This window comes from Cervus elaphus, chromosome 17, assembly GCF_910594005.1.
Source record: "Cervus elaphus chromosome 17, mCerEla1.1, whole genome shotgun sequence".
Classification (NCBI taxonomy): domain Eukaryota; kingdom Metazoa; phylum Chordata; class Mammalia; order Artiodactyla; family Cervidae; genus Cervus; species Cervus elaphus.
In genome coordinates this window covers 36,553,167-36,580,071 of record NC_057831.1, presented here as the reverse complement: position 1 = coordinate 36,580,071, position 26,905 = coordinate 36,553,167, and the positions used below count along the sequence as shown (strand labels likewise).

At 38.5% G+C, this 26,905-nt stretch overlaps 1 protein-coding gene across 6 annotated transcripts in view; it reads right to left on the bottom strand.

Annotated features, from left to right (window-relative positions):
- The window catches only part of FAM13A (family with sequence similarity 13 member A), a 323,915-nt gene that overhangs the window by 125,262 nt on the left and 171,748 nt on the right, over nt 1-26,905 (bottom strand). For all 6 annotated transcript variants that reach the window (XM_043871497.1, XM_043871494.1, XM_043871499.1 and 3 more), the window contains one exon: nt 3,587-3,750. In XM_043871497.1, coding sequence (XP_043727432.1) covers nt 3,587-3,750 — 164 coding nt within the window. The remainder of the gene's footprint in view (nt 1-3,586; nt 3,751-26,905) is intronic.

Genomic DNA, 26,905 nt, shown 5'->3' with positions numbered 1-26,905 from the left:
TGTCTTTTCACCTTACTTATAGTTTCCTTTGTAGTGCAAAAGCTTTTAAGTTTCATTAGGTCCCATTTGTTTAGTTTTGCTTTTATTTCCAATATTCTGGGAGGTGGGTCATTTGTATTATTCAAAACAATGTTACTGAAATGTATTTTACATATCATAAAATCTACCTTTTCAAGTACACAGTTCAATGATTTTTATTAATTTTACCAAGTGGTGTAGTTATCACCATGGAAGAGTTTCAGAACATTTTCACTGACTTAAATAACACCCCTCTAGGCATGTATAGCTACTCTCCCATACAGTCACAGTCCCCTCCTGGCTCCCAACCCCTAGACAATCATAAATCTGTTTCTATGAATTTGCCTTTTCTGGCCATCTCATTTAAAGGGAATCATGCAATATACATATAGTTTCTTGACTCTACACTTTTACTTTACAGAACAAAACTAGAAATTTTTTTTGGTCTTTAAGAAAAATCACACGTTCAAGGAAATGCATAACCTTTCAAATAAAACATTACAATAAATATTGTTAAAAATCTAAAAGACTAAAAATATTAATCCTCTTAAGTTCTAAAATTAAATTCTGAAAATAATATAGTAAGTACAGTGTGAGAAACATGAAAAATGATCATTTATCTATGTCACATGTTGAAATAGATAATAATATAGCTATCCCTGAAACGTTAAATCATTTTAACATCTTAAACTTTACATATACTATGTATTTTTCCTTTCTCTTTTTAGGCTGGATGTGTGACTTTCTCTTCCAGGAGAATTTTTAAACAGCCTGTTTACTAACATACAAGTTAATACTTACAGTTTAGTTCTTGTGTAAATGACAAAACAAATACTGTCCTTGATATTTTTAAAAGGAGAAAAATAAGATTACTACCATGTAGGGAGAAGAACTGGAATGTTCCAGCCTTGCTTAAGGGATGCACCTGTCCAACAACATCCCCATTTCTGTGTGTGCCTCCGACCTGCCAAACTTAGGCACTGTACTTACAACGTGGAGAATGACGACATTTATTCTTTCAAAGTTGGCATGTCAGAATAGAGGTTATGCTTTCCAGAACTGTGAATTTTGGTAATGCATGCATCTGCATTACAAAAAAGAGAAAGAATTCTTGACAATATTTTAGGAATTGCTGCTGTCAGTTTTAGATGATATAAATGGACTAGCTAAATGTCTTTCCTGAATGAGGTGAACCTATCACTAAGCACCTGTCTTTGCCTGGGAATTCAGTATAAAACAGCTCCACTGAGCTCTAACAAAATCAAGAGAAAGTGTATTCCTAAGTTTTTCTCAAGCCATTCTAATTATGAGAGAAAGATTCTATGAAGACTAGAAAAATGATTGTTTTCTATATGATTTGAACTGTGGTGTTGGAGAAGACTCTTGAAAGTCCCTTGGACTGCAAGGAGATCCAACCAGTCCATCCTGAAGGAAATCAGTCCTGAATATTCATTGGAAGGACTGATGCTGAAGCTCCAATACTTTAGCCACCTGATGCAAAGAACTGACTCATTTGAAAAGACCCTGATGCTGGGAAAGATTGAAGGCAGATGGAGAAGGGGTTGACAGAGGATGAGATGGTTGGATGGCATCACCGACTCAATGGACATGAGTTTGAGTAAACTCTGGGAATTGGTGATGGACAGGGAGGCCTGGCGTGCTGCAGTCCACAGGGTTGCAAAGAGTCAGACATGACTGAACAACTGAACTGAACTGAACATCCTCAAAGCCAATTTTAGACAATTACAGAAATACAGAAAAATGTTATTCATATAAATAAATAATTTTTTGAGATAGAAGTCAGTCAATAAGCAATGATAGTGAACTCTCTGAACTCTCAAGACATCACATTTTAAAGTGTATTACTCCCTTATGCTTTTATTTTTACTGCCACTATCTGAAGAGTAGAAAAATAATGAACACTTGCTGATTAAAATTCACACTTCTGTTACATCTCAAGAAGCAATGGGGCTATGTTTAAGATTTGAAACTAAGAAGAAAAATGATCAAAGTCAGCCAACCTGGGAAAAATTACTGAACAAGGTCTAAACTCTAAAAATTTCAAGTTATCAAGAACACGCTGTTAGCCAAAAACCAACTCTCAAAGCTCTAGAAATCAAACTTATTGTTGAAAAATCACAGGACAGACACTTCCTCATTCTGGACATTTCAGTACCAAAGGTTCTTTCCTAGTGTTATCTTTGTTGTTAACTGATACTGTAATTTTGTTGAAGATCAAACTGTTATGTATGTTGCAATGATTTTAATAAGTGCAAACAGAATGACTTTATTCACTGCTTTGTAAAGTCAATCAAGCTTATCAGATAGGGCTAACAAAAATAGATTTTGCTGAATTGCCCCCATTTTTTTTCTTTAGTAGGAGCAACTAAAAAATAAATCAATACTATGATTGATGAAATGTTTCTTGACAATTCCTTGGAAAAAAGTTGGTAAACCAAAATGAATGCTGTATTTAGAGAATAAGGGCATACAATATACTTAATACACACTACCCCACTCTGTGGTTAATACCGAGGCAACCAATAAACTGTTAAGGAGAAAAATGGAAACTCTCCTAAGAAAAAATTTAGAGAAACCTGTTGCTGCTAAATCGCTTCAGTCGTGTCTGACTCTTAGCGACCCCATGGACTGTAGCCTACCAGGATCCTCTGTCCATGGGATTTTCCAGGCAAGAATACTGGAGTGGGCTGCCATTTCCTTCTCCAAGAGAACCTGTGTGTATGTGTACAGAACACACACACACATTTTTCCCTGGTTCAAATTTATGAACTAAACAATAACTTGTTCTAGAAAGCAACTGCAAATGAAAACAGCTTCATAAGTTCATTTTTGAAATAAAAATTGGCACACTATCTATTCTGTTACTTCAAAGACATAGAAAGGATTTACATTTTGTTTTTAGTGAAATTTATTGTAATGATTTTTTTAAATTATAGAAATAGGTTTTAAGTTACAAAAAAAGATGAAAAACTTTTAAAAGGAAAAATTCTATATGTTAGAAATAAATAAGATTCAGACCCCATTTTACCTATTTTAAGAAAATCATATGCCTTTTTCCTCAAGCATATCAATAAAGTTTGCTTTTAGGTTTAACAAGCAACCTAATGCTTAAAAGGCAATATTCAAAATGTGTTAGTGAGAGTTGGTTCTAGTAACAACTGTGAAATCCCCTTTAACTGCAGATAACATTGGCCACTGAACATACTATGAAAAGGCATCCAAAAAAATAACTCTTCCAACATTTAATGTGAGGCTAGCATAGGCTGACTGACTGACTAATTTGTTTTAATCCAAAAAATAAAATATAACAAACCAGGAATGCTTCTGTGATAAGAACTACTAGTCAGAACATTTTCAAAAGTTACGGTAAATTTTAAACAGTTTTACTGATTGGACACGACTGAGCGACTTCACTCACTCACTCACTCACTGATCTGTATCATGATGACCCTGGTGGTGGATATGTGTAAACACACCTACATATGAGGTGTGTACATTAGCACAGATGATGGCATACATGACACATACACAAAAGAAACATGCTAACCTGGACAGCAACTTGGCAGCATTAGCATCCTCTGCTGAACTCATGTCATCCCAGCAGGATTTTCTCCGATTTAGCTGCAGGCTGACCTGAGGAATGCCCTCAGACAGCTCTGGGCGTGGTGCCCTGTGGGTCCAAATAGATCCCTCAGTACTGGATTTGCGGATCTAAAACACAAAATTATAAAAAGAGAGAGGAATTTTTAAAAAGTTTCCAGTTAAGATACTGAAGATAGTTTATTTGAATTCATTAATAATCTAATATATTAATCATACTCCAGAAAAATATCAATGGAGATATAGAAATAAAAATGTGTATAAAAATTCTTTTATAGCAAAGGGTACAGTGAAGGGGTGATACCAATATTTCTGAGGGGAACTTTCAAACCATATATGATCCACACACCACTCCTGGACTCTCAAACCCAATTTTCCCCAGGCCTAACACCTCCTTAGAATACCTATTCTATGTAATGAGAGATTATGAGACTATATAAGACGGAAACCTAGAAGAAGAGAATAAATAGCTAGAAAGAAGCAGAAGAAAATAAGTCTGAGAACCAGTGAAATAAAGAATTCCAGTGTGGGAAAGTTATCCAGAAATATTCACTACCAACAAGCAAAATACATACCAGTTTGCAAGTTTCCATTGTAATCTTTTGTAGGGCAAAGCATGGTGTAATAAATTTTGAATTAAGGAAATAAATATGAAAAACACCACCTTTTTACTTTTCTTCTATCTCTGGAATCATGGACAACACAAATGCCAAATGAATACTCAGAGTACAGACTTTTATACCTGAGGTCTCTCCAACCTCAGAAATACTCTCACATTCTCTTATTTTAGGTCAGAAAACAATGAGAATACAATCAATATTCTTTTCCTAAAAATGTGTAAAAATCATGTCAGAATCACAGGAAATTTTCAAAAACTTGGATCAATTGTATTTGTTACTCTGGAAGCTTTTTCTCACCTTGAGGACTGTCTCTTGCTTGTCCTTTCACCTAGAATGCCATCTGCTGATCACTGACCAATCACCAACCAAACCAAATCTTAACTTCCTTTGAAGTTGAGATAAGAATCCACTGACCACAGAGCTTCACTAACTACTGTCGGGTCTAAATAACCTTTCCTAATTCTGAATTCCTATACCTCACCACCACACAATCTACACTTCATTACATGTCATATAATAGCGTAATCTTAGTTATCTCGAGTTTCTAGGTCACATGGTCTCAACCAGATTTCCCCTTCTTCTCTATATTATTTGTAACATTTTTATTGGGCTTCCTTGATGGCTCAATGGTAAAGAATCCTCCTGCCAATGCAGGAGACACAGGTTTGATCCCTGGATTGGGAAGATGCCCTGGAGAAGGAAATGGCAACCCACTCTAGTATTCATGCTTGGGAAATCCCATGGAGAAAGGAGCCTGGCAGGCAGTCCACGGGGTCACAAAAGAGTTGGACATGAGTTAGTGACTAAACAACATTTTTACCAAAAAGTCTAGCAAAGTTTTGAACCTATTAATAAACACTTATTGTCAGACAAACATTCAACTAGAAGATATTCCCCAAACACTGAGTGAACAAGAGGATAGGATAATGGACAATTAAAAAGAGTAACAAGAGAGTAGCACTGACATATATATACACCGCTGCTGCTGCTGCTAAGTCACTTCAGTCGTGTCCGACTCTGTGCGACCCCATAGACGGCAGCCCACCAGGCTCCCCCGTCCCTGGGACTCTCCAGGCAAGAACACTGGAGTGGGTTGAGATTTCCTTCTCCAGTGCATGAAAGTGAAAGGTGAAAGTGAAGTCGCTTAGTTGTTTCCGACTCTTAGAGACCCCATGGACAGCAGCCCATCAGGCTCCTCCGTCCATGGGATTTTCCAGGCAAGAGTACACTACCATGTGCAAAATAGATACCTAGTGGCAACCTGCTATATAGCACAGGGAATTCAGCTCAGAGATGTGATGACCTAGAGGGGTGGGATGGGTGGGAGGGAGGGAGGGAGGGAGTATATGTGTACATATAGCTGATTCATGTTGCTGTACAACAGAAATTAGCACAACATTGCAAAACAATTATACTCCACTGAAAAATTAAATACTAGGCTTAATGTTCAAAAAAATAACACGGGGAAAATTATGAACATGAATATTTAATACATTCATACCACTGAGGATTACATGAAAATAATGTAGCAAAGAGTTACATTTAACACAAAATAAACACTAAATAAAAGTTAGGCTTTACTAGTAGAGTTGTTATGTAAAATCTGCCCAAATCTGATGATTATCAATCAACTCTTCAGTTGCATTTCTCTGCAGAATATTCATAAGTTAATGAAAATCAAAGGAAAAATTCTAAAAAAGTATGAACTAACTATAGCTCATAGCTGTATTAGCCAACAGTAGTACTTCCAAGAGAAATACTCAGGTAAACAGCAAAATAATATGAAAAATATAAATACATGTGATTATATTTTTCATACAGGGGCTCCTTTTTCATATGACTTTTCATAAGAATAAACATAAAATATCAATTAAAAAACACTGAAAAACTAGTGCATTTTCTCTCAATATTGAAATGAATGTAGGTTCAGTGAAAATTTGGGTTCTAAATTTGATTCAACAATTTATGCAAAAAAAATATTCTAAGGTACAAAAAGGTAACATGCAGCTCATTCCATCTTGGCAGTTCATATTAAAATAGACTCCATAATGAAAAGTATGAAAAGGCAAAAAGATAGGACACTGAAAGATGAACTCCCCAGGTCGGTAGGTGCCCAATATGCTACTGGAGATCAGTGGAGAAATAACTCCAGAAAGAATGAAGGGATGGAGCCAAAGCAAAAACAAAACCCAGTTGTGAATGGGACTGGTGATGGAAGCAGGGTTCGATGCTATAAAGAGCAATATTGTACAGGAACATGGAATGTTAGGTCCATGAATCAAGGCAAATTGGAAGTGGTCAAACAGGAGATGACAAGAGTGAACATCGACATTCTAGGAATCAGTGAACTAAGACGGACTGGAATGGGTGAATTTAACTCAGATGACCATTATATCTACTACTGTGGGTAGGAATCCCTTAGAAGAAATGGAGTAGCCATCATAGTCAACAAAAGAGTCTGAAATGCAGTACTTGGATGCAATCTCAAAAATGACAGAATGATTGTTCGTTTCCAAGGCAAACCATTCAATATCATGGTAATCCAAGTCTATGCCCGAACCAGTAACGATGAAGAAGCTGAAGTTGAATGGTTCTATGAAAACCAACAAGACCTTCTAGAACTAACACCCAAAAAAGATGTCCTTTTCATTATAGGGGACTGGAATGCAAAAGTAGGAAGTCAAGAAACACCTGGAGTAACAGGCAAATTTGGCCTTGGAGTACAGAATGAAGCAGGGCAAAGGCTAATAGAGTTCTGCCAAGAGAATGCACTGGTCATAGCAAATACCCTCTTCCAACAACACAAGAGAAGATTCTACACATGGACATCACCAGATGGTTGACACTGAAATCAGATTGATTATATTCTTTGTAGCCAAAGATGGAGAAGCTCTATACAGTCAGCAAAAACAAGACCAGGAGGTGACTGTGGCTCAGATCATGAACTCGTTATTGCCAAATTCAGACTGAAACTGAAGAAAGTAGGGAAAACCACTAGACCATTCAGGTATGACCTAAATCAAATCCATTATGACTAGTGGAAGTGAGAAATAGATTTAAGGGACTAGATCTGATAGACACAGTGCCTGATGAACTATGGACAAAGGTTCGTGACATTGTACAGGAGACAGGAATCAAGATCCTCTCCAAGGAAAAGAAATGCAAAAAAGCAAAATGCCTGCCTGAGGAGGTTTTACAAATAGCTGTGAAAAGAAGGGAAGCAAAACGCAAAGGAGAAAGGGAAAGATATACCCATTTTAATGCAGAGTTCCAAAGAATACCAAGGAGAGTTAAGAAAGCCTTCCTCAGTGATCAATGCAAAGAAAGAGAGGAAAACAATAGAATGGGAAAGACTAGAGATCTCTTCAAGAAAATTAGAGATACCAAGGGAACATTTCATGCAAAGATGGGCTCAATAAAGGACAGAAATTGTATGGACCTAACAGAAGCAGAAGATAATACAAAGAGATGGCAAGAATACACAGAAGAACTGTACAAAAAAGATCTTCACGACCCAGATAATCACGATGGTGTGATCACTCACCTAGAGCCAGACATCCTGGAACGCGAAGTCAGCTGGGCCTTAGGAAGCATAACTACAAACAAAGCTAGTGTAGGTGATGGAATTCCAGTTGAGCTATTTCAAATCCTGAAAGATGATGCTGTGAAAGTGCTGCACTCAATATGCCAGCAAATTTGGGAAACTCAGCAGTGGCCACAGGACTGGAAAAGGTCAGTTTTCATTCCAATCCAAAAGAAAGGCAATGCCAAAGAATGCTCAAACTACCGCACAATTGCACTCATCTCACACGCTAGTGAAGTAATGCTCAAAATTCTCCAAACTAGGCTTCAGCAATACATGAACCGAGAACTTCCAGATGTTCACGCTGGTTTTAGAAAAGGCAGAGAAACCAGAGATCAAATTGCCAAGATCCGCTGGATCATCGAAAAAGCAAGAGAGTTCCAGAAAAACATCTATTTCTGCTTTATTGACTATGCCAAAGCTTTTGACTGTGTGGATCACAATAAACTGTGGAAAATTCTTAAAGACATGGCAATACCAGACCATCTGATCTGCCTCTTGAGAAATCTGTATGCAGGTCAGGAAGCAACAGTCAGAACTGGACATGGAACAACAGACTGGTTCCAAATTGGAAAAGGAGTATGTCAAGGCTGTATGTTGTCACCCAGCTTATTTAACTTATATACAGAGTACATCATGAGAAACGCTGGGCTGGAGGAAGCAGAAGCTAGAATCAAGATTGCTGGGAGAAATATCAATAACCTCAGATATGCAGATGACACCACTCTTATGGCAGAAAGTGAAGAAGAACTAAAGAGCCTCTGATGAAAGTGAAAGAGGAGAGTGAAAATGTTGCCTAAAGCTCAGCATTTGGAAAACTAAGATCATGGCATCTGGACCCATCACTTCATGGCAAATAGATGGGGAAACAGTGGAAACAGTGGCTGACTTTATTTTTCTGGGCTCCAAAATCACTGCAGATGGTGATTGCAGCCATGAAATTAAAAGACGCTTACTCCTTGGAAGGAAAGTTATGACCAATCTGGATAGCATATTAAAAAGCAGAGACATTACTTTGCCAGCAAAGGTCTGTCTAGTCAAGACTACGGTTTTTCCAGTGGTCATGTATGGATGTGAGAGTTGGACCATAAAGAAAACTGAGTGCCGAAGAATTGATGCTTTTGAACTGTGGTGTTGGAGAAGACTCTTGAGAGTCCCTTGGACTGCAAGTAGATCCAACCAGTCCATCCTAAAGGAGACTAGTCCTGGGTGTTCATTGGAAAGACTGATGTTGAAGCTGAAACTCCAATACTTTGGCCACCTGATGCGAAGAGCTGACTCATTTAAAAGGACCCTGATGCTGGGAAAGGCTGATGGCAGGAGGAGAAGGGGACGACAGAGGATGAGATGGTTGGATGGCATCACTGACTTGATGGACATGGGTTTGGGTGGACCCTGGGAGCTGGTGATGGACAGGGAGGCCTGGTGTGCTGCAGTTCATGGGGTCGCAAAGAGTTGGACACGACTGAGCGACTGAACTGAACTGAATGTCATACTAGGATTCAGATACCAGCCACTACGTGACAGGGACGAGGGTGTGTGACATTGCAAACTCGTGAGTTGAGGCCAGAGACGTGAGTAAACATTCTACAGCGCACAGGAGAGCCTGCCATGAAAAAGTCACCCGCTCCAAACCTTCAGTACAGCTGACTTTGAGGAACCCTGCTTCAGAGGGAACAGGAAGAAGAAATCTATAGGGAGGCCACTTCTCTACGCTTTTCTTCTGGTTGTGTCCTCCCTTTTAGTCTTTGGCATGTTAACATATAACGGGCCAAGATCAGCTCTGAGCTTAGCAAGAATGGGTCAAGGAGGCCACACAGTCCTGCCTTATCTACTCAAGTATTGCTAGTGACTCCATGAGGTTCTGGACTTCCCTTGTGGCTTAGCTGGTAAAGAATCTCCCCACAATGTGGGAGACCTGGGTTTGATCCCTGGGTTGGGAAGATGCCCTGGAGAAGGGAAAGGCTACCTACTCCAGTATTCTGGGCCTGGAGAATTCCATGGACTGTATTGTCCATGGGTTGCAAAGAGTCAGACATGACTGAGTGAACTTCACTTTCACTTTCCATGAGGTTCAGGCAAGCCCTGTGGGGCGCAGATTTACTGCAATAAAAATAAATGTCTTATTGTAATAAACAGAGTGAAAGCCTTTGAAGAGACCCACCTGCAGTTTCAGAGCACGTAACTGCAGTAGAAAAATGGGCAAGGGCTTGGGATACTGACTGGGGTAGACAGCTTTCTTTTTCCAATGAAGATATCCACGAATTCACACCACATTTTGCTCCTTTATTTTAGTGATCTTTGTGATAACTTTTGTACTTGAAGGTGAAAACTATTAAAGCCCTCCAACCATCTATGAAAAACATTTTCTAAGAATTCTGCCATTGGCTGTTTGAGATAAGGATCTAGGCATATGCCGCGTGATTTATGTGTACAACTCAAACACTAACAATTCTAGGAATCTTTAGGAAGGCGCATTTTGTGCGTGTACTTGCAGGTATGGAAGAATCTAACTAAGAAGTAATTTGAAATATGTTAGTATTTGAGATGCCAGGGAAATAGAAACAGAAGAAAAACCTTTGAGAATGTAAAATTAAGAAATATTCTTAGATGCTATTGCTGTTACTGTTATAAATATTTAGTGACTAAATATTTGCTAGCATGGTTCCAAGAGATTAACATAAATTAACCCATTTAATTCTTACAACAACCCAAAGAGGCAGGGACTATTATTATTACCATTTCACAGCTGAGGAAACTGAGGCATACTTTGAATTGTCTGTCCAGTGAGGAAGTTGCAGAGACACAGTTATAACCCAGAGAGCCAGGCCTCAGGGCCTATGCTTACCACTATCCTGTATATTTGGTCATAAGTTAAATTCTAAATAACAAGAAAAACAGTTATTTTTGGATAAAAGTCACATTATATCCCATAATACAACCCATTTTCCTCTTCTTTTAGGGGCATTAGTAATTAAAACTTTCTTTAAATTTATCTCTGTGGCACCCACTGAACTAGTCTAGCAATATGATCTTAGGGGAAAGAAATCAGATAAGAGGAAACTATTTGGAAAATGTGTTCATCATATTTTTATTTATAATATGCTCCAAATAAAATCATTCTAAATAGACAAATTACTATAAGAGGTAATTATGGCCCATTTATATGATGAAAGAATATTCAGTCATTAAAATATCTACAAAGGTTTAACAGGACTGTGAAAGTTTTGTTAAGATAGATAATACAGTGTGCTATGATATGTAAGTGTGAGTTAGCAAATAAAAATGTGTGTAAATGTGTGTGTGTGTACACACATACGTATAGGCTTCCCTGGTGGCTCAGTGGTAAAGAATCCGCCTGCAATGCATGAACCACAGGAGACACGAGGATACGAGTTTGATCCCTGGGTTGGGAAGATCCCCTGGAGGAGGGCATGGCAACCCACTCCAGTGTTCTTGCCTGGAGAATTCCCACAGACAGAGAAGGCTGGTGAGCTACAGTCCATGGGGTTGCAGAGTCGGACATGACTGAAGTGACTAAACACAAGCATGTATATATATCTCTCTCTCTCCAATAATACTTGTGTTATTTAGGTATACTATATCTAAAATATACATGAAGCAAACTTATGGCTACCAAAGGGGATGTGGACAGATGGATAAATTAGGAGTTTGGGATTAACATATCCACTCTGCTACATATAAAATAGATAACAAGGACCTACTCTATAGCACAGGGAACTCTACTCAATATTTTGTAATAACCTATAAGGCAAAAGAAACTGAAAATGAGTATCTCTATATCTGAATCATTTTGCTGTATAGCTGAAACTAACACAACACCGTAAATAAAACTGTACTAACAAAATTGAAAACAGACAAAAAACAAAACATACATGAATAAATTTCAAAGGTCCAAAACCAAATTCTGCTGTAATCAGTACTACAAAAGTTTTTAACATGGTCTAATCTTTAAAAGGACTTCCTTGGCTCAGATGGTAAAGCGTCTGTCCACAATGAGGGAGACCCGGGTTCAATCCCTGGGTTGGGAAGATACCCTGGAGAAGGAAATGGCAACCCACTCCAGTACTATTGCCTGGAAAATCCCATGGATGGAGGAGCCTGGTAGGCTACAGTCCATGGGGTCGCAAAGAGTAGGACACGACTCAGTGACTTCACTTTTAATCTTTAAAAACTGAACAAAGAATCCAGCACCTGAAAAACATGTCTGTGATGCCACAATCTGCTTTACCCTGAAACACTGATGTGACTAAAAGGAAAAGGCATGAAAAAATAACATTTGTCTTGATATTTATCCATATAAAATTCTGTCACCGTGCCCACTGTGCCATGCACAGGTGTGGGGTAGGAGCCGTCCGCTCTGCAGGACTGAACCTGAGCGATGGCAGGTAAGTTCAGAAACAGGAGGGACTCAGTTTAGTGGACGGGGACCAATCTCTCTGAAACTTGTAGCCCCCTTTCCTTTTATAGGTGAATATTTCCTGATTATTATGCTTCTTCCTAGAAAAGGGATGGGCATGTGAATCAACTGTAGAAAAATTTATAACAATTTGGCACACTCTTATGAAACTGTATTATTAATACATAATTTTTAAAAGCTTAAGTCTAACAAACTTTAATATTTTGGTCTTAGGAGTCACTCTAAGCACTGGTCAGGTGCTGTGCTTGCCTTTTGAAATGGTAAAAGTTTATTCTTTCCATCATCAGGTACTTGAAGAGGAGATTAGAGCAGGGCAGAAAATTACACTCAAGGCTCAATGATGAAGGAAAACTGTGATAGCAGGATGAAAGCAGAAAAGTTAATATTTAACATTTAGACTTTCTAAATAAAGTTCACTGGACCTTCTCAATATCCTTGACCTTTTCTGTCCTGCACTTGTCATTTGTTGAAAGAGGACAAAGCCTCTTGCTTTTTCTTCATGTTCATTAAACTTAGCACCTTCAGAAGAAGAAATAGTGAAATAAGTGCCAGGAAACAGATGTTTTGCTCTAATCTTTTTATAAAAGGCATTTTTAGCTTAAACTTTTTTTAAAACCCTCTAAATTAGAAAAAATTGAAAAAAAATTTAAAAAGCCTTTGATTTTTCCCAAAAATGATTTAAATTTTGCCTTTCAGAAGTGAGACTTATTTATTAAACAGCAGCTATCAATTCTCCAGATAAATAATTTGATCAATCTTTTTATGAGCCAGTTACAGTACAAGCCTTTTCATACTGTTCATGGGGTTCTCGAGGCAAGAATACTGAAGTGGTTTGCTATTCCCTTCTCCAGTGGACCACGTTTTGTCAGACCACGTCATGACTTTGCTGAGAAAGGTCTATCTAGTCAAAGCCATGGTTTTTCTAGTAGTCATGTACGGATGTGAGAGTTGGACCATAAAGAAAGCTGAGCACCTAAGAATTGATGCTTTTGAACTGTGATGCTGGAGAAGACTGTTGAGATTCCTTTGGACTGCAAGGAGATCAAACTAGTCAATCCAAAGGGAAATAAGTCTTGAATAGACATTGGAAGGACTGATGCTGAAGCTGAAGCTCCAATACTCTGGCCACCTGATTCAAAGAACTGACTCGTTGGAAAAAACCCTGATGCTGGAAAAGATTGAAGGTGGGAGGAGAAGGGGATGACAGAGGATGAGATGGTTGGATGGCATCACTCACTCAATGAACATGAGTTTGAACAAGCTCCGAGAGTTGGTGATGGACAGGGAGGCCTGGCGTGCTGCAGTCTGTGGGGTCGCAAAGAGTCGGACATGACTGAGCAACTGAACTGAACTGACAGTGCAAGCCAATTAATGTTCCAGGTGTTTTTTAAAGTAAGTTATTAACATGCTTTATGAAAATTTTCAAGGTAGCTTCTTGCACGTATCTTTTTTCTATCTTTTTTTTTTGGTATATAAATGGGTCAATGGTAAAATTATAACTAATTAAAATCTCATCTTGATCTAAATTTTAGAGTGAATCCATACTTGGTATAAAATCATCTTAACTAAGTTGGTTAGAAAAAGTACTCACATGTGAAAAAAAAATTCACAATATAAAAATTTCATTTTGAAATGTAATAGATCAGATTAATTACAGTTTCACAGTGTGGCTCAAGTAAGTGACAAACCTCTTAGGACTTGGTTAACTCTTCTCACACCTCCTCTCTCCTCTGTAAAAGCTATAGGCTATCACAGCAGAATATTTTGTCTGTTTTGTTAATTGCTGTTGCCTTGCATCCTAGAGTTGCACTTGGTAAATAGTAGAAGACTGCTAAATATTCCTATAATGAATAAATGAACAAAAGAACGAACTGATAGTATCTACCTTTCTTTCACAAATATTGATACCATAAAGCAGATTAATTCCACTGTGTAAGCATTATTCTTATTTTAAAAGTGCCATCTATATTCAGTTTCAAAATTAAGTCAGTTGAAAAAATATCTATGGTAAAGAAATGGGCAGAATCTAAATTTACAGAGCATGAGGATCATTAATGCAACATCAGGGGCGGGAAACTGCATTTACTTAGACTAAGCAGCCATGGCACCCCACTCCAGTACTCTTGCCTGGAAAATCCCATGGATGGAGGAGTCTGGTAGGCTGCAGTCCATGGGGTCACGAAGAGTCGGACATGACTGAGTGACTTCACTTTCACTTTTCACTTTCATGCATTGGAGAAGGAAATGGCAACTCACTCCAGTGTTCTTGCCTGGAGAATCTCAGGGACAGCGGAGCCTGGCGGGCTGCCATCTATGGGGTGGCACAGAGTCAGACACGACTGAAGTGACTTAGCAGCAGCAGCAAGCAGCCCCGAAGTAGCACCATCTGACCTGGGACTTAGGCTCAAGTAAGACTCATCTTTTAGGAGCTGCTCATAGAGAAATCTGTACGTGGCAGTAAGGTGAGGCCTCTCACTAGCATCAGTACAGTTCCATCTGCTATTACAAAGTCATTTGTTCAAGTTTCTGACTTTAGGTCTTTCATCAGAAAAAAATTCAGGTGTGTAAACTGAGTAGTTTGGGAATTTAAATGTAAGATTTCTACAAATTCTCATTGTATTAGTAATATAAAAATCTGCTTTGAAAAATTTTGATCATTTATCTCTAGTCAAAATCAATGATCAATCAATGGGAATGTTTACCATCCAACCCTAAATGCAATCCTTTGGCCTCAAGTTCTTGCGAACTTAGAGGACAGGATTACACAGGGTGATGGGGCCTTAAAACAAAATGTTCTCTGGATGCTCAGGGATCCAGAAGGATGCTACTGACACTAGATGGAATGCCAGGAAGCAGTGCTTCCTACCCAGGTGTACACATCAAAATATCCTTTGGAGATTTTAAAAAAGTGGTACACTTGCCAAAATTCATCCTACCACCTCATTTCCCATTCCCATCTCCAATAGATCCTGGGCAGGTGAATTTTTAAAAAATCCTTAGAATAATGTATGCTGATTCAGAATTTAAAAAATTTTCAAGAAGTAAACAATTTCTCTTCAAGGTTTTGAAGGTAAGTGTTAAAATGGAAAAATAAACTTACCATTAAATAACTGAATTGCGTGATTATGGCTGGTCACACAAGTTTCATGTTCATGTAAGAAAAATTAGGTGCAATAGCCAGAAATTAAATGATTATTTTAGAATCACTTAGTTTTAAAGCTGATGAGAGGTCTGTTCTAATCCCATCATCCCAGAAATGATGTCCAGGGGCTCACAGAACTGAAATGATTTGTCCAGGATTGTATAAAGAATTGGAAACTTGACTATTAAAACGCCCTTCTCCTGACCAAAGTGAAGGTGAGAAATGAAGAAATGAACTGTCTGTCAAATTCAGGGCAAACTAAACGATTAATGGAAGTGCAGGGCGGCAACATGCCTTCTGTGGCCTGGTGGGAAAGCAGATGGCAACACCTAGGCAGGGAGCCCTGCACTGCAGCTTTGAGGAGCTGTAAGCTAAAAGGTATTGGTTCTGTAGTGACCTCCAACAGCCTCATTACCCCTCCTAGCCTGACTTACAGATTTTGTTCATTTGAAAGAAATATATTTTTATAGCCCTGCTTTTTTTGGCTGTGCTGTGTGGCATGCAGGATCTTAGTTCCCTGACCAGGGATTGAACCCATGCTCCCTGTATTGGGAATGCAGAGTCTTAACTACTGGAATGCCAGCGAAGTCCTGAAATAAATTTCTATCTTGTTAAAGTCAATGTTGTTTGGGGTTTGTGTGCTTAGTCACTCAGTCGTGTCCAACTCTTTGTGACCCCATGGACTGTAACCCACCAGGCTCCTCTGTTCATGGGGATTCTCCAGGCAAGAATACTGGAGTCGGTTGCCATGCCCTCCTCCAGGAGATCTTCCCAACCCAGGGATCGAACCCAGGTATCCCGCATTGCAGGCAGATTCTTTCAGTCAGTCAGTCAGTTCAGTCACTCAGTCCTATCTGACTCTTTTCGACTTCATGTACTGCAGCATGCCAGGCTTCCCTGTCCATCACCAACTCCCAGAGCTTGCTCAAACTTATGTCCATTGAGTTGGTGATTACATTCAACCATCTCAACCTCTGTCGTCCCCTTCTCTTCCTGCTTTCGACCTTTCCCAGCGTCAGGGTCTTTTATGTAAAAAAACAGACAAACAACAACGAAAAAGACCACCTAATCCAAACTGATGTAAGATTTTTCTCAAATTCTGCCTTATCAGTGGAGCTATCTCTGACAGTACAGACTAAACAGCAAAACACCCCACTCCCTATTAACATGACCCTACTAAATCAGTCCTGAATATTCACTGGGAGGACTGATGCTGAAGCTGAAACTCCAATAGTTTGGCCACCTGATGTGAAGAACTGACTCATTTGAAAAGACCCTGATATTGGGAAAGATTGAAGGTAGGAGGAGAAGGGAAAGGGAGAGGATGAGACGGTTGGATGGCATCACCAACTCGATGGACATGAGTTTGAGTAAGCTCCAGAAGTTGGTGATGGACAGGGAAGCCTGGTGTGCTGCAGTCCATTGGGGTCACAAAGAGTCACGACTTGAAATGAACTTTACTTATTTCCACTGCATCCAGTACCATCAAACACATTGTGTATCTACTTTCGTTAATTTTTTGTCTTTTCCCCCAAGCAGATATAAGTTCTATGAGAGCAGAAACTTTGGTTTGTGTTGCAAACACTGTGGGATAGAGGGGGAGTGAAGGAAGGGTAAGTGAAGCTGCCCCCCACTCCCCTGCCTTAAAGTGAAATCCCACTGCTTACTTTCATTGGCCAAAATTTAGTCTCATGGTGACACACAGCTGCCAGGGAAGTTAGGGAAAGTGGTCTTATAGCTGTGCATCTGTGTACCCAGCCAAGAAAGAGAAGGACATTAGATCTTGGAAGGCCACTGGCAGTCTTGACCACAGACCTAAAGAAATAAAGGAAAGTATCAGAAGAATGTCTGGGGAGGAGAATTTCAGATGCAGAGCAGTGCAAAGATCTTGAGGAGGAAGCATGATTTGCACATCTGAGGAACAGCAAGGAGGCCACTGTGGCTGAAGAGAAATGAGTGAGAAGTGGCAGGAGGTGCAGTCACTGAAGCAGCAGAAGGCTCAGATCATGGAGACCTGTGAGCATTTTTGAGACTCTGGTTTTCACCTTGAGGGGGAAAAAACTTTGATAAAGTGTTGAACAGAGAAGGAACAGGTCTTTCCTTTTAAAAGGATCCTTACTGCTACATCAAGAAAAGACTGGTCAGAGTGATTAAAGGAGACCAGCTAGGAAGTAACTGAGAAGTTTGTGGATTGGATCAGGGAGACACTGAGAAAAGATCAGATTCTGGACATGCTTTGAATGTGCAGTCAACAGGATCTGCTGATGCCATGGACAGGAGGAAGGATTCAAGGATGACTCCAAAGGTTTTGGCCTGAGCATTGAAAAAAAGGAACCGCCACCATGGAGTTGGAAAAGACAGCAGGAGATACAGATTCTGGTGGGAAAAGCAGGAGTTTATAGCTCTAGACGTGTTAAAATTGAGAGGCACATAAGACAGACAAGTGGAGATGTCATGGAGGCAGTTAGATACAGGAGTTAAGAGTTGAGAAGCTTGAACTGCAAATACAAGTTTGGAAATTATCTATATATAGATGGTATTTAAAAACCAAGTAACTGGAAGAGATCACCTAGAGAGTGAATCTAGAGGAGGGAAGAAGACTAAGAACTGACCTCCAGGGCACTCCAAGGTTAGACAGACTAAGGAGTGGACAGCAAGGTAAAGGGAAAACCAACAGTGTCCTGAAAGACAAGGGAAAGGGGTCTCAACAAGGATGGAATAAATTCAGCTACCATATAATCCAGCAATTTGAGAACAATGGTCCACCTAAAGACTTGTATGTGAATGCTCATAGCACCACTACTCTAGTCAAAGAATGGAAACAACTCAAATGTCCATCACCAGATGAATGGACAACTAAATGTGTATATCCATATAATGGTATATTATTCACTAGTAAAAAGGGATGAAGCAATGATATATGCTATAACAGAGATGAATCTTGAAAACATCACATTCAGTGAAAGAAGGCAGATGCAAAGGAAATATACTGGATTATTCCATTTATATAAAATTTCCAGAACACACACATCTAGAGAGACAAAAAGTAAATCACTGACTATGAGGGACTGAATGATAGGAAGTGACTGCAAATGACTATGGGGTTACTTTCTAAAGTGATGAAATGTCTAGGAAGTGCATAAGGATGTGAATATATTAAAAATCATTGAATTGCAAATTTATAATTAGCTCAGTTGGTAAAGAATCTGCTGCAATGCAGGAGATCCCGGTTTGATTCCTGGGTCAGGAAGATACCCTGGAGAAGGGATAGGCTACTCACTCCAGTGTTCTTGGGCTTCCCTTGTGGCTCAGCTGGTAAAGAATCCGCCTGCCATACAGAAGACCTGGATTTGACCCCTGGGTTGGGAAGATCCCCTAGAGAAGGGAAGGGTTACCCACTCCAGGATTCTGGTCTGGAGAATTCCATGGATTGTATAGTCCATGGGGTTGGAAAGAGTCAGACACGACTGAGTGACTATCACTTTCACGTATTATGGTACACAAATTATCTCTCAAAAAGTTGCATTATACAAAAAATTACATCTTTAAAAACGAATGCATGACCAAGTGTATCAAATGCTGCTGACAGGGTGAATAAGATGAAAATGAAGAACTGGCCACTGATTTTGGCAAAGTGGCATCATTTGACAAAACCATTCCATTCTGTAGCAGGACTGATGAGTGTGGGTTACAAAGACAACAGAGAAGAAGTGAAACAGCAAGCTTATACGATTCATTGAGGACTTCTGTTGTAAGAAATAGCAGAGCAAATGGGTGAAGGTTAAATGATGAGGGGCATGTTGGAGTCAAGGAAGAGGTTGAAAGTGTTAGTCGCTCAGTCATGTCCGACTCTTTGCAACTCCATGGACTGTAGCCCACTGGGCTCCTCTGTCCATGGGATCCTCCAAGCAAGAATACTGCAGTGCATAGCCAGCCATTCCCTTCTCCAGGGATCTCCCTGACCCAGGGACTGAACCTCAGCCTCCCTCACTGCAGGCAGATTCTTTACAACCTGAGCCACCACAGTGGCTCTCAAAGGGAGAGGTTCCCTCCCCTCCACCCCCACCACTAAGTTTGGAAATACAGCATATTTCTGCACTAATGGGATTGATTTGGTAGAGAGACAAAAAAACTGATGATCCCAGAAAGGAGGAGGGGGTAGACGGTGTGGGATCTTATCCACAGGGGAGGGCTGCTCTAGGAGAGCAGCAAATATGGTACATCTCCTGTGAGTGGAAGGAAGGGGAGAACACAGCACAAGTGCAGAGAGTGGATGGAGGTGAGAGAAGGTGGACATTCTCTTCTGATGTTCTCACATGGAAGTAAGGTCATCATCCGAGAGTGAGCAATAAGAAGGGGGATGCTGTAGGTTAAGGACAAAGGAGAAGGTATACAACAGTGTTTAAAAAAGAGAGTAGAGTGAAAGGACTGCAGAAAGCCATTGGACTGCCAGCAAAATGAAGGCCCATTTGAGGATGGTAGTCACACATTTAAAGTGAGACATCAGGCCCAGAATTAGTAGACAAAAGGAAAGAACAAAGATCAGGGTAGAATTAAATAAACTAGAGGCTAAAAAGACAACTAAAAATGAAACTAAGAACTAGATTTTAGAAAAGGTAAGCAAAACAGATAAACTTTTACCTAGATTCACAATGGAACAAAAAGAGAGAGGATTCAAATAAACAGAAGTGAAGAAGGAAGTATTACAAATGATACTACAGAAATACAAATGATCATAAAAACATTATATGCCAACAAATTGGATAACCTAGAAGAAACAGATAAATTCCTAGAAACATATAATCTACCAAGACTGAATCATGAAGAAACAAATTCTGAACAGACCAGTTACCAGTAAAGGGACTGAATCAGTAATCAAAATCTTCTGAACAAACACAACTCCAGAACCAGATGGGTTCACTGATGGAGTCTCCTAAACATTAAAAGAATTAATACTAAATCTCAAACTCTTACAAAAAATAAAAGAGGAGCCAACACTTACAGATTCATTTTATAGGTCAGTAAACCCTGATAAGAACCAGATAAGGACACTAGAAGAAAAGAAAATTACAGGCCAATATTCTTAATGATAATTACAAATTATAATTTAATGTATATGCAGAGTACATCATGAAAAATGCCAGGCTGGATGAAGCTCAAGCTGGAGACGAGGTTGCTGGGAGAAATATCAATAACCTCAGATATGCAGAAAACACAACCCTAATGGTAGTAAACAATGAGGAACTGAAGAGCCTCTTGTTGAAGGTGAAAGAGGAAAGTGAAAAAGTTGGTTTAAAACTCAACATTCAAAAAACGAAGTTCACGGCATCTGGCCCCATCATTTCATGACAAATAGATAGGGAAACAATGGAAACAGTGACAGACTATTTTCTTGGGCTCCAAAATCACTGTGGCTAGTGACTGCAGCCATGAAATTAAAAGACACCTTCTCCTTGGAAGAAAAGCTGTGACAAACCTAGACAGATATATCCCTTTAATAACAAAGGTCAGTATAGTCAAAGCTATGGTTTTTCCAGTAGTCATGTACAGATGTGAGAGCTGGACCGTAAAGAAGGCGGAGTGCTGAAGAATTGATGCTTTTGAACTGTGGTGTTGGAGAAGATTCTTGAGTCCCTTGAACTTCAGGGAGATCCAACCAGTCTATCCTAAAGGAAATCTGTCCTGAATATTCATTCAAAGGACTGATGCTATAGCTGAAGTTCCAATAATTTGGCTATCTAATGCGAAGAGCCAATTCATTGGAAAAGACCCTGATGCTAGGAAAGACTGAAGGCAGGACGAGAAGGGGAAAACAGAGCATGAGATGGTTGGATGGCATCACCGATTCAGTGGACATGAGTTTGAGCAAACTCCAGGAAATAGTGAAGGACAGGGAAGCCTGGTGTGCTGTAGTTCATGGGGTTGCAAAGAGTTGGACATGACTGAGCTACTGAACAACAGCAAGTCCTTAATGAACACTGCTGCTGTTGTTTAGTCGCTAAGTTGTGTCTAACTCTTGTGATCCCATGGACTGCAGCCCATCAGGCTCCTCTGTCCATTGGATTTCCCAGGCAAGAACAGTGGAGAGGCTTGCCATTTCCTTCTCTGAGGCCTCTTCTTGACCCAGGGATCAAACTAGAGTCGCCTGTACCACTGAGCCACCTGGGAAGCTTAATGAACACACATGTAAAAACTCTCAACAAAATATTAGCAATGATACATTAAATTAAAAAATACATTAAAAGGATCACATACTATAATCACATGGGACTGAATCCAGGTATGCAGTGATGGCTCAATATCAGAAAATCAATAAATATGAAACACTGTATTAACAAAACAGAGGATAAAAATCATAATATTCTCAATAAGGAAAAAGCATCTGTCAAAAATTCAACCTACAGTCAAGACAAAAAAAAAAGACCCTCTCAATAAAATGGATATAGAGAGAATGTAATTCAACACAATAAAAGTCATATATGATCAGGCCACAGTTAACATGATACTCAACCATGAAAAGCTTAAAGCTTTTCCTCTGAGATCAGGAAAAAGACAATGATGGCCACTCCTGTGACTTTTATTCAACACAGTGTTGGAAGTCCTAGCCAGAGCAATTAGGAAAAATAAAAGTTAACATATTGTTAATAAAAGTCAACAAATCAAAAAGGAAGAACTTCTGCTTGCAAATGACATGGTCTTGTGTATAGGAAATCCTAAATATGCCACCAAAAATAACTAATAGAACAAATGGATTCAGTTAAAGTCAGTATTCAAAATCTGTTGTGTTTCTGTAACTAAAAATAAACTATCAGAAAGTGAAATTAAGAAAATAATTCCATGTATAATTGCATCTAAAGAATAAAATTTCTAGGTATAAATTTAACCAAGGAAGTGAAAGACATGTACAGTGAATACTGTAAGACAGTGATGAAAGAAACCGAAGAAGAAACAAATAAATAGAAAGATACTCCATGCTCATGGGTTGGAAGAATTAATATTGTTAAAATGTTCTATATAATACTCAAAACAATAAACAAATTCAATGAAATTCTTATAAAAATTCCACTTTCATTTTTCACAGAAATAGAATAAATAGTCCTCAAATAAGGACAAAAACACACAAGACTCCAAAATAGCCAAAGCAATCTTGAGAAAGAAGAACAAAGCTGGAGGCATCGTACTTCCTGATCTCAAACTACATTACAAAGCTACAGTAAATAAAAGAATACGGTATTGGCATAAAAAACAGACTCAGATCAATAGAACAAAATAGAAAACTCAGAAATAAACTCAAGCATATCTGGTAAATTAACTTATGACAAAGAAGAGATAAGAATATACAATGGGGAAAGAACAATATCTTCAGTAAGTGGTGTTGGGAAAACTGAGCAGCCACATGGAAAAGAAACTAGACCAATATCTTACCTCTTACACAAGAATAAATTCAAAACACATCAAAAGACTTGAATGTAAGATCTGAAACCATAAAACTAGAAGAAAATAGGGGGTAAGCACATTAACATTAGTCTTGAAAATGTTTTTTGGATTTGACATCAAAAGCAAAGGCAACATAAGCAAAAATAGACAAATAGGAGTATATCAGTTTAGAAAGCTGCATAGCACAGGATACCAACAAAATAAAAAAGTAACCTACTGAACAGGAAAAATATTTGCAGGTCATGTATCTGATAAGAGGTTAATATCCAAATTATATAAAGAACTCATTCAACTCAATAGAAAAAAAAATCCAATTAGAAAATGAGGATCTGCATTTTTCCAAAGAAGACAGATGGTCAACAACAAGTACATGAAAAGGTGCTCAACATCAATCATCATCTGCTGCTGCTGCTAAGTCGCTTCAGTTGTGTCCGTCTCTGTGCGACCCCACAGACAGCAGCCCACCAGACTCCTCTGTCCCTGGGATTCTCCAGGCAAGAACACTGGAGTGGGTTGCCATTTCATCAGAGAAATACAAATCAAAATCAAAAGTAACATATCATCTCACATCTGTTAGAATGACTATTATAAAAAAAAACAAGAAGTAAGTTTCACAGATGTGGAAAAAAAGGAACCCTGTGTATTGTTGGTGGGAATGTAAATTGGTACAGCCACTATGGAGAACAGTATGAAGGCTTCTCAAGAAACTAAAAAACAGAACTACTATATGACCTAACAATTCCACTGCTGAGCCTGTATCCAAAGAGAATGAAGTCACTATCTCAAAAAGATACCTTCAAATCCATGTTCATTGTAACATTACTTATAATATTAGTAATTAAGACATGGAAACAATGCAAGTGTCCATTGACAAATAAACACATAAATAAAATGTGATACAGACACATACAATGAAATGTTATTCAGCCAAAAAAGGGAAATCTGGCCATTTTCACCAAACTGGATGAACCGTTGAGAGCATTATGCTATGTGAAATAAGTTAGACCGAGAAAGACAAATACTGCACAATCTCATTTACATGTGGAATCTAAATACAAAAAAAAAAGAACCCCCCCCCCAAAAAAAAAAGAAACCCAAAGAAACAGAGAATAGACTGTTGGTTGCCAGAGAAATGGGGAAGCAGGTGGGTGAAACAGGTAAAATTAATTAATGTGGTCAAAGACACAAACTTTCAGGCATACGATAAGCCCTGAGGATTTTATGTACAACATGCTGACAATAGTTAATAATACTGTGCTGTATGTTTGTTGCTAAAAAAGTAGATTTTTAAAGTTTTTATCACAACAAAAAAAAGGTGTGACTATCTGTGATGATGGATGTTAATGAAACTTATTGTGGTAATCATTTCATAACACAGACAGCTGACTCTTGAACAGCAAACACAGAGGATTAGAGATGCTGATGAAAATTCAAGTTTTTGTTTACCATATGCCCTCCACGTCTGCAGTACTGCATGAGTTATCCGACACACCATGGGTCATGCAGTACTGTTGTTGGTGTTTACTGGAAAAAAAAAAAATTCATGGACAAGTGAACCTGAGGCGTTCAACCCTGAGCTGATCAGGGTCACACAGCATATATCTCAAATCATTCTGCTGTCACCTAAAACTAGCACAGCCTTAGGTGTCATCAAATCTCAACAAAAAATTAAGTGAAGTATTAGCTCAGTTTTGTGGGTTTCTCTAGCTCTGTTCAGCTGCTGGGGTAGGCAAGGAGTGAGCAGCCTGCTGATTTTAGAGACGGTTGAGATTTTAAGGAAGCAGATATTAGCTTCTTTATTCTCATGTTGCAAGTGCTTGTTTACCTGCTATCAGTCTCATTACTTTAGCGACACCTGAGTATATGTCTTTCACACTATTGTCTCCTCTGCCTGTAACTTTGACATACAGTAGGTGATTAATAAATGTTTGATAAAATATTAATGTGTATAATATTATATTGTATATGCATATACTAATATAATAAATAATAAATGTTAAATATAGTATTTTCTTTCTGAAAACATTTTATAAACTATTTTGTTGATTATTCTCCCTCCCTAAAACACAGCCAATGAATTAGTTAGACAGATTTACTTATAAACTATTTAAGACTACAGTTTTCCCCTACAGGTTCTTTATATTTAAATGGGAAAAAGTAATATTTTCAGAAAGCAGTTACTTTTCAAAAGTAGTCCCTTTTCTGAAAACTGATCAGATGAGTTCACCAAAATACTAATCAAACATAAAATGTCTTCTGATAATGTCATGGGTGAGATGTTAAAAAATATTAGCTTATTCTTCTAAGCATAAATATGGGGGCATGTAACCCAACCCAGCTTAGGTGTCTCCAAAAAAAATGAGAGCTAACTCCCCAGCGAAAGATATGTATTTGCAGGATACCTGGTTTTAAGACTTCTCATACTGTGCAGCAACAGTTGAGCTTCCTCCGCTGGAAACTTCTAATATAATTCTTTCTTCCATGTCTGTGAACAGTAACTATCAAGCAATCTGTTTGTGTTTTTATGATAAATTCGTAATTAAAGGTATATTTTTCAGGGGAGGGAAAGCACCTCCCACATCAAAAACAGTGAAGGAATAGAATATTGCATTTAAGGCTCTTTCTGAAGGTGCTGTTTCGGTGAGCAGGGCAGCAACTTCTATCTGCACGTATTTGTCAATGTGTGTTGTGAGCATGACTGCCAAAAAATGATTAAAGGGATAAAAAAAAAAATGTTCTTTGTAGTCCAAGCTTTCTTTAAACAGAGTTCTTACTATAAACAAGGAAAGCAGATGGAATGTTTTGTACTCCTTTTGCCAAACTCTGAAACTAATGAACCCTAATCCGCAAAGCCACCTGGGAATAACAAGATCTAGTCAGTGGAGTTTCTTTCCTTTTGGAAGAAGTCTCCATTATGACCCAGCTCAATGCAACAAACTATAAGATGTCACTAGGTTGTTTGGTTTTAGTAAAACACCTATTCTCAATATATTATAAAACATTTTCACTGTCATAAGTATTTTATTTTATATCATATTCATTTCTGGGAAGAAACTGGCTTTGAATTCTACATATTTCTTCCTGCTGCTGGCTGCATGATTTGGGGCAAGTCTACTTTCCAAAGCTGCTCTGCCTCATCTGTATAATTGAAAACCTACACCTCAAAAGACGTGATGGAAATTAAATGAGATAATTTACATTCCATTAGCGCTGAGAACAGAATAAGCACATAATAAATGAGAGAAGTGAGAGCTATTAATTTTAACAATTAACAGATATAATAAAGGACTGCAGAACTTGGGACAACATGTCACTATTACCAAATTAATCTAGTGATTTAATCTCAGACAGCATTCTTCAAATTTGACAACAATGCAATTCAATGAGTATTTATTGAACAATTACAACATGCTGGGCCTCAGGCTAAGTCCTGGCATCATTAGTGATGCTGGATGCTGTCTTAAAGAAGTGGAGTATCTAGCAGGGAGACAGACACACAGGCTCCTACCTCCAGTAATGAGCATAACTGCAGTAAGAGCTAACTGCTATGTTTACTGAATAAGAGGCATAATATTTAAGCACTGCATGTATAGTTCCCCTTTTTAAATTAAAAAAAAACAAACCTATGAATTAGGTACTGTTGTTCTCATGTTATCAAGGTGAGAACTGAGATACAGAGAACTTAAACTTGCTAAGGTTTATTAGCAAGGTCACCTTGCTAATAAAGCGACAGATCTAGGATTTGAATTTCTGGCAATCTCACGAAGGAGCCAGCAATCTTAACTATTATGCCACTCTGCCTCTTATATTTTTAAATACATACAATAGTAACATATTTACTGAGCAACTTACCACCTGTAAGTTGAGGTGGAATAAATCAGACCTATTTCTGCACCCTGGAGCTTGTGGTATAGTAGGAAGGACAATGCTAATCACATAACTGCATGAATATATACATATGAACTATGATAAATGTTAGAAAAAATTGTGTTAAGTAAAGTGAAGTGAAGTGAAGTGAAGGTTGCTCAGTTGTGTCCGACTCT